General features: G+C 43.7%; 1 protein-coding gene across 2 annotated transcripts; it reads right to left on the bottom strand.

Moving 5' to 3' along the window:
• Nucleotides 1–3,671: 3,671 nt before the first annotated feature.
• Nucleotides 3,672–7,560, bottom strand: TMEM74 (transmembrane protein 74). Of its 2 annotated transcripts, none has more exons than XM_045002793.1 (2): nucleotides 7,290–7,560; nucleotides 3,672–6,223 (listed from the first exon to the last, which is right to left on the bottom strand). In XM_045002793.1, the coding sequence occupies exon 2, from the start codon at nucleotides 6,165–6,167 to the stop codon at nucleotides 5,211–5,213; it is 957 nt and encodes a 318-aa protein (XP_044858728.1). In that variant the 5' UTR covers nucleotides 6,168–6,223; nucleotides 7,290–7,560; the 3' UTR covers nucleotides 3,672–5,210. The 2 variants fall into 2 exon arrangements, with proteins under 2 accessions (XP_044858728.1, XP_044858727.1); XM_045002792.1 differs by having other exon boundaries at nucleotides 3,672–6,372; nucleotides 7,290–7,559.
• Between the last annotated feature and the right edge of the window lie 1,712 nt (nucleotides 7,561–9,272).

Genomic DNA, 9,272 nt, shown 5'->3' with positions numbered 1-9,272 from the left:
ATAGGCCAAGAGTAAATTATTACCCTCTTAGGGCATGTCCATAATATAGCTGGGTGGTGATTGCTGGACATACTATACAAGCTCACCCGGGACCCTGGACACGTATTTAGGCGGCGAGCCCACAATGAAGTCCATGCTTCACTTTTGTTGCTAAATTAAAGCTAGCTCAAGTATGGCTACGTGCGTTGCAGTCACACCTCTAACTGCAGGGTCGACATACCCTTAGAATGCGGAGGCAGCAAGGAGGGTATTGTCTGAGTCCAGTCCTTCCCAAATTTACCAATACCCTTTGGTCAGGCCTGCACCTAAGATCCAGCCCTAACCAATTTGGCCCTCAGGAAAAGTGCCAGATTTACATTCCTGAAGAATGAAGTTTTCTGTAACTCCCTACATTAGGTACAGCATGGGCAACAAGAGAGCAAGCTTCCCCCATGCTGCGTCATCAGTGTGCTTCAAATCAGACCAGGAGAAATCCCTTCTGTCTGTAATGAGGTGGTAATTCAATCTCCTCTCCCAGCCAATCCTTGGACCCTCTGCTGAATCTGCCTGTATGGGTGCCAATTGTGGTGGCTATTTTTGTGATGTGAACATTTGTCTACTGGGAACTGTTGGGTCACTACCATACTGTACTGTACTAGAACTAGAGATCTAGAAATGACAGACTTCATTTATATCATCATCTACTCTCAAAGTATCTCAATATGGGGTAATAGGAAAGTCTGGATAGTTTTGTTTCCTACCTCCCCCTGCATTTTCTTCTCTGGAAGCCTCCTCTCCTCTTTATACAGTAACACCAAAGCAAAAAAACCCACATGGGTTATATTATTTCTCCCAATTGCGTGCATACCGAGACCATTTTGTTGGCTTCTCTTTGCCTAAAACATTCATGGAAAACCCGTGGGTTCATTTTAAAATAATTCACTCATGATCTGTGAAACGCTTTTACAAAGTGTCAGAAAACGTCTCACTTAATAACATGCTGACAATGAAGGGAGTGTTTTCTTTTCTAGTGCTAATAATCTGCAGTAAGGCCTGCCACGGTCTTACAAAAATGTGTGATCTTTACAGCCTCAAAAATTGCTGATCTTTTTCAGATCCTCCTGCCGTTATAATATAAATTTTAAAATATCCATCCAAGCTCAAAATTTACAGCTTCTGTTTTAGACTTTTTAACTGTAAGACTGAAAAGTCAGAGTGCAGCACTTCCAGTTGGACTCCTCTCCAGTCTAAGGGCTCTCATCAGACTCAGTGTGACATACTACATTGGCTAGCATCAGTGGGCAAAACAGGTTTCTTCACCCTATCAACATCTATGGACAAATAACAGTAGAAGAAAGCTGGATAGGCTCTACCTGCTCAGGCTTCTTGGTAAGGGCCACATCATGTCCCCAGAAGCTCACTCAGCAGCATAAGGGGGAGTAGTAATCCTCCACCCATCACCCCTGTGAGGCTTCACTGGCCCTCAGGTCTGGGCACGTAGGGGTAAGTGAGCCCACACTACTCCCATGGCCATCCCAAAGCAGCAGGGCAGGGGCAGACAGAATGCTGCACCTCCAACTATCACTGTGAGTCAGCACTGTTTGGGTAGTTATCTGCTACTGGTATGGGTTATTAGCAGATTGGAGCAAGGGGTGAGCAGGGGAAGAATCCTCCTTCTATGTCTTATAATTCTCAGTGACTCCATTTACCATTCTGCCCGATTCCAATGGGCCAAAACCGCTTCTACCTCCATGTAAGGAGAGTTATTTTTTATTTTAGAAAATTAATCCTGATAAGAACTGGATTAATGATGGCACATCCACGTGGCTGTAGGAGTGCAAGCTCCTCAAATACACACACTCCTCCCTTTGTGCATTCATTACAATTGCGTTATATCTGCTCCCATAAGTGCCAAGCAATGAACTAGGAATAAGTCTACACTGCATGCTAAGTATGGGTCTGTGGGACATAGGCTTGTTGACTCAGTGCGTCCAAGCCCATATTTGAGCATCCAAGCTGCATTGTAAACCTGGATTTACAGTTAGACTGGGTCTCATAGCTGTGCTAGTGCATCCAGACAGCACTACGCAGATCTTCTGACTCAGGCTTGATATGTGTCCACACTGCAAAATGACAGGACTTGGATCTGAGTCACAGTGGGACTCAGGCACTCACCCACCTCCTACAAGGGTCCTAGGACTGGCATCCTGATATTTGCTGACCCAAGCCAGACAGATTTGGGGGCTTGAGTCCAAGTCCGGGGTTAGTGTACAGTGTAGACACACCTTAGAAGGGCAGTCTGCATGGCTTGAGACTTGAAATGCCACCTCTCTACAGGGCCAACATTAAAGCACCGGCACAACACGACATTCCTTACAGATACGCAATATGCAAACAGCGGAAGACAGGAATGTGTTCTAATCCTTCTAGGTGCTACATCAGTGGACACCTTGGAAATTCAAATAGATTCCTTAGGCTGTCCAAATCTATTAGCTGCATAAATGCTGACCCATTTGTATGAGGGGAATCCCAGAGCAAGCACATATGACTCTCTGAACCACAAAGGAGTGAATGCCCAACACAAGTCTGGCATTTGTCTTATGAAGTGATCAGCCAGAGGGAAAGGCATAATAGGCCATTCAGTGTTTTCCCCTCATTATGCCCTCCTGATGCCCACCAAAACAGAAGTGCGAAGGAACGGATTTGCATACCTTTCATATTGAATTAAAACCTCCTTCCAGTCACATGGGACAGCATTAAAAGAAAGACCATAGAAGACAAGCTGATCCACAGACATACTTATTCAGAGCCTGGGAAGGCCCATTAGCAGAGCCCAGTTCAAGTGTATTTTCCCCCTTTCCTGCTTTGCGTCACAAACTGTTGTCAATCTGCTTATAAGAGCACCTTGTGTTTCAAAGCAGATATTTACTCTGAACATGCTCTGCAAAGACAGTGTGGGTTACTCTCCATGTGAGAGCAAAGGGTTGCATTCATGATCGTCACTAGTCATGGAAGACTGAGAATTGACAGCCTGTTGGCCAGACTGAGGTGACAAAGTAAAATCTTAGACTCCAGAATCAGAAAAGGAGGGGCTGATTTTCTGTTACCCTGAACCGGTGGAGGGCAGACTGAGTAGTTTAGTGAACAGCATGCTGGAATGGGACTTAGGAGACCAGCATTCAATTTCCAGCCCTGTCCCTGGTTTTCTGGGTGACCTTGAGCAAATCATGTCAATGCCCTGTGCCTCAGTTTCCCCATCGGTAAAATAGGGACAATGATATTGCCCTCCTCTGTAAAGCACACTAAGATCTAGGGAGGAAGAGCTCTAGAAGAGCTAGGTATTATTACAGTCACTTACACCAGTGCAAAATCACAAAGTGCAAGGCAGTGGAGAATCAGGCCCAAGAACTAGCATTCAAAGTGTTGCCAGCTCTCTGATTATTTTGTCAGGAGTCTCATGCTATTTGGTGTTTTTCTTCCTGCCCTAGCTCCTGGAGTCAAGTGTTTTCATGAGAATCTCCACTTTCACTCAAAAAAGAAAGTAAGTTTCTGTTCCTCATGGCTGCGGAGAGAAGCTTGAAAATGTGACTTGAAGGCACCCTAAAGGCTCAAATCCTAGAAGGCAAATAAGATGCTCAATTTTTAAACTAATTTCATGATTTGGGGGAGGGGGGGGTTGATTCATGATTTTTTAATGCTTGGGACAGACAATACTGTGGCAGTCAAGCTATGAATGTCTATTAAAATTCCATGGCCAAAATGTCAGGGACAGTGCAAACAGATCCCTTAGCCGCTCTTTGGTCTTGCCAGTGGATCAGCTCATACCTAACCAATGTATATTAAGAAATCATATTACTGACCAACAACATTTTTCATTTTCCCCCCTCAAAACAAAAGTTACAAAAACACATCTGTTTTAGCATTCCATTGAAGATGTCAGACAGCCAAGTAAATTCCCTCAGCATTTAATCATTGGTCATTGTGCTACACAGACTTCACTGATAACATCACCTTTCTTTGCCCAGCTACTACACTGCATGAAGTCAGTGCCAGGCAGTCTGACTGCTAGGTATCTAACCTTTATTTTCTGACAATTATTTATAGAAGTCTATATTTTTAAAAAAATCAAGTAGTTTCCTGATTGGTGGAGCCCAGAATGCTATTGTTGTGACCCATGGAGAACGCAGCCCCTTTTTCTTTTTTCACTGGTTGTGAAAGGTGCAGAGTTGGCAGCCTTAGTAGATTAAAATCTATTTTTCAAGGGGACACAGGCAGCCTCAGCACAAGCACAGCCCTGCAACTTGCCTCAAACCTCTGTTGCAAGAGAGGTTTCCATCTTGATCCTCTTTCGATCTTTGGCTTCTTTGAGATTCCCAACAAGGAGGTCAATTGGTGTCAATTTATGGCAGTTTTTCTATCCCGACATCTGTCCATTGGGAACTAGACTTATTTCACAAAGGCCACAAAAAGCCATCACAAGTTATCTATTTTCAGTCACTGCCGATCTAGAGTGAAACTGAACTGCTGACATAGACGTGAAAGGCCCTTTTTATCCTATTACTCATGCCCCGAGCTATTCACTCCCCTGCGCCACACCCATACTTCACCTTTTTAATGATTCACTTGGAGATAATTGAATGTTTGTGAATTGGAAGGTGGAGAATTCTAAATTAGACATCTGTGTTTTCAATGAATACATGATAAACTACTGGTATTTTCTAGGCTTTCATGTCAGGAAAAAAAGGGGTCAGTTTAAAAAAGAAAGTATAAGAGACTGTCACCCTTAATTGCTGGGATTAAATGCCAGACTTGGTCTCTCCCTTAATATATTACCAAACAGACTGTTAATAATCCTCATGTAGGCTGTAATAATTAACAGCTTTCAAATGTGGCAGGATGGTAGTGTTTTGTATTGGGGTACTAAGAAATTAAATAGGGGAAAATGTTTTAAAAACAGGATAAAGGAGATTTGGGGACCCTGGTTATCACAAATTTATTTTTATTCAGTGGTTTAAATAAGAAAGTGTCATTGATATTGATTACATTATCCCTAGCAGGTTTCCCCTAAAAAACAAACCTCCATATAATGCAAACATTCAGTTACAGAGTTTAAGGAAAGACATTTATTGCCAGGCAATTAAACTGCATTACTACCTATCTTTAGCTGTATTTGTTTTATTTACTAGAACATATTTTCCTGTAGAAATAGTGCCTTAAAAATCACGACCGTGCTAATTATCTATGGCAAATGCATCTTCTTCTACTAATGATAACTCTAGTGTATTATCATTTGTGCTGGATTTCATTCTAAAATTGAAAGAACCATACAGCTTTGCAGATTCCTGGGAGGATGCAAATCTATTCCTCCTGTACAGCTCCCCTTTCCACATAGACATCATTAATAAACTGGACAGCACCACACCCCCCAGAGTTAAGAGACACAGCCCAGCGATCACACACCTATCCAAGTGAGCCCCGATTCTAGCGCTCTCATTCTCCAGTCGCTCCATCTCCCTGGCTGCTACAGTGTTAGGATCCACAGTCACATCTCTGGGCACCACATAGGAAATAATAACTAGCAAAATCCCACTAACCAGGAACAAGATGGCACTAATGAACCCATAGTCTATAGATGTCCCTGAAGCAGCTTCTGATCCAGTATCATCTTCCTCAGAGATCAGGGAGGTAGGATCATGAGCCCAATCGTGTGGGATCTCTGTACAGGAGCTATGCTGGGCAGGGGGAACCTGGCAGCAACTCTTCACAGGAGAAGGGGCGTTTCTCATATGCTCCAGATTGACATTTTCATCCCTATAAGTAAATGATGTCTCCAGTTCCTGGGCACAGCAGCAGGCTCTCTTCTTTTCGGCTTCCTCTTCTCCATCCAAGTGAGCTGGCTGGCAGCGGGGCTGGATGCTGCTTGATGCTGCCGCATGCTGCCAGGAGAAGGAGGGGGTAGGAGTGGAGGAAAGGGGTGCCTGGGTGGGACCTGCTGTGGCTGCCCTTTGTATAGACTTGCAGTGCCTATCACAGCAGAGAGCTGCCACTGCAGCTGCTGTTCTTGCCCCCATATCATCCCCATCACTCTGCTGTTCATAGGGAGGGGCTTGCAAACTCCAGTCCACATTGTTGCACAGATCTGATCGCCTACCCTTCTTGGCGAGGTACAGAAGCTCCATACAAGCCATCAGAACTCCTCTCTAGCAAGCCACAGCTTCTAACCTAAGCCATGCTTCAGGAACCTCTGTCAATAATACAATCAAGCGTTATGGTACATGAGCTGTTGCCTCAAAGCAATCTTCTATCCTCTAACCAGTATTTTGCTAGGGATATGGCTTGTTTCAGATGCTAAATGAGTAAACAAATTCCCTCTGACATGTATTTCTTTTCAGTCTGCAAGGGGAAAAATAAACACATCTCATGATGCATTAAGAAACCTATAGGAAAGTAACAAACATCATACATTATTTTTCCTCTCACAACTGTTCCAGGGAAAATAGCAAATGCGATTGTTTTAATCAAGCATTTAAAACTGCAATCCTCTTGCAGATCCAAAATCTATTAGGGACTCTAATCAACCTTTGACACCAATATCCAATTAAGGCAATAAGCCATCTAAAATAAAAAGGATAATCATAGTTACCACCTATAAAAATGTAAGAGCACAGAGTTACCATTTTATTTATAAAAAGCAAACAACTTCTTTTCTTTTCTTTTTAAAGGAAGCCTAAATTTGCATTCACAGAGTAATTAGAAAGATACAGGCAAATCCCATGTAGCTCAGTAATCCACGATCTATATTCTCTGGTGGAAATCTGATAATCCCAGGGGGAAAGAAGTGCTTTCCTATAGCAGATCTCCAGTTTGATTAAGAGCATTTGGAATGAGATTATGCTTCAAAGACTGATGACTCAGAGACGGATGTTACTTCTCCATCTACAATTAATTAATTATAAAAAGAAAGAAAAACTTGAAGCCAGATGCCCTGTTTGTTAAAGAAATTTCTGCTACAGACTAAATACATGTAGGTTTTTTAAAAAAAATCTCTACTGGACAGTGCTCAATCATGGGACTTTGCACTGTCCAAGCAGGAATCTGCTGAGTTATAAAACGCAAGCTACATAATCACACAGAGTATTTGGATTCAAGTATATTTGGGTGACACAACTGATCAAGGGCTAAAAAGCATCTTTTTAGATGTACTGTCCTTTAGGGTTTTAACTGCCAAGTGCAGACATGATAACCCAGCCCCATTGCACAGGCAGCAGCTCATCTTCCCTGCAGAATGCCCATATTCCCGGCGCACATACCTCTCGCTTATGTTTGCATCCATTTGGCAGATGATTGTTGCATTTCCTAGGCTGCTCTATGAAAGTCTAATAGAGAAGCACTTGTAGCCGGCCACGCTCCACCGTCCTGCTGCCTCTGCCGGAGGCTGGGGAGGGGGGTGGGAGAAGAGGCGAGAGCGAGCCGGCTGGGAGGGGCACCCAAGCTGCCTTCTGGGAGATGTAGTCTTAACACAAAGGGACTATTCTGTCTGCCTACAGTGAGGCAAGAAAGAGGGCGAGGGAATGGGTTCTGTTCAATTTAAACCACGCAGTAGCCATTTACTCAGTCCTCCCTGTTTAAGTAACAACAGCAATGAGTCACTTTTTCCACTTTTCCGCTCCAAAATGTTCCTCTAGGTTTCAATGTGGGCTGGGGGGGTCTCCTGCTTATCCAATAATATCCCTGTGGGTAGCAGTATTACCAAACCCAAGCACTCAACAATCGTGAGTCAGGCCCCCAAAATGTATGAGACTGAAAAATCATGAGATTAAAAATAATAAATGTTGGGTTCCTTTTGGGTTTTGAGCCCTTGGGGTTCATGTTTCAAGCTTTTCTCCACAGCCAAGAGGGCTAGAAAGAACTCCCGGAGCTGAGACCTTAAGAAAAATAGCAAATATCATAGGACTCATGATAAAATCGCAAGAGTTAGTGACGCTCTGACAGACATGGTCACCTCTTGGTTACACACTCCCTGTATCAGGGTAAAAGACAGTCCCACCCATCATGACTGCCCCATCCTGCTCCAACCTGTGTTGCTGGTATGGACAAATAATATATTATTATTCCCTGGAGCAAGAGGGGAAACCGGGAGGGAATCATGCCTTTCTGAGGCACAATTCCTTCTCTGAGTCACTTCTGATTCAGTGCATCACCACCACTCTATGCACAGGTTATATGGCAAAGCTGCAGTCCAACCTTTATGTTGTTTCTGGTTCCCACTTTGGTGGCTGTGGCTAGTAAAGAGTTAACAGAATTTTTAAAAAAGAATATACATTATTGTTGTGAAAGATTTGAGGTGTGGAGGTGGAAAGCAGAATGCATAGCAACACATAGTCTGCACACACAAATACAGCTGGTTAAAAGATTAATCAAGCAAGGATGGGAATTAAGTAACGTTTGTCACACAGAAAGGACAACATGGAGTAAGAGATGGGACCAATGGACTGGACATATAATGAGACTTATGATGGTAGCACAATAATAGCCTGGATAAAAAAAAATCTGCTTTAAAGAGATAACTAGGCCTGGCTGTAGGAATCTACTACTGCATCCGAATGCAATAGACTGATAACAGAGAGGACTGGATTCTCCATTCTGGCCAAACAGTGCTCAGTAGAGATGGAATGTATACATGATTTAAAGCCTCCTGTGCGGCTCTCATAGTCTCAGCAGTGGTCATTGCCTGACCATCCCTGGTGCTAATCAGAACAACCTCTGCTCCGCTGTGTGGTGTATTGAAAATTTAGATTTGTAAGGGGTTTCCTGGTCCAGCTTGCAGGCTAGGGAGTCTTTCAGCAGTCAGGCTGGTGAATTTTGCCTCTATGCTTGAGGGAGCAGTCAGCAGTGTCATCCTCTGTTTAGGGGCTCTTGTGTGTTATCAGTCTGAATTATAAAAAAAATAAAGTAGTGCTACTGTTGTATTTGTGTGTGAGGAACACATGTGAATCGCTCACAGTCAGCGGTAACAATGAACTCAATTATTTTGTTTTTGTCACTAACAGGAACTGCCCCCAAGCAAGGAGGAAGCTGAACTGAACCCTGATCGATTCCCTTCCTTTCTAGATAACAACTCGTGGTTACTAACAGCAGCTCCCCTGGTGAATGCAGAATGGAGGAGGCAGTTGCTATCCTGGGGCGCAGGGATCCGGCTGTGCAGTAGCATCCGAGGGCTGGTAGTACTGAAATGAACCCCTAGCAGCCCAGCACCACAGAGGGAGGGACGGGGAGATGCTGCTGTTGATGCT

This window comes from Mauremys mutica, chromosome 2 (genome assembly GCF_020497125.1).
Source record: "Mauremys mutica isolate MM-2020 ecotype Southern chromosome 2, ASM2049712v1, whole genome shotgun sequence".
In the NCBI taxonomy this organism is placed as follows: domain Eukaryota; kingdom Metazoa; phylum Chordata; order Testudines; family Geoemydidae; genus Mauremys; species Mauremys mutica.
This window is presented reverse-complemented; position numbering and strand designations above follow the sequence as displayed.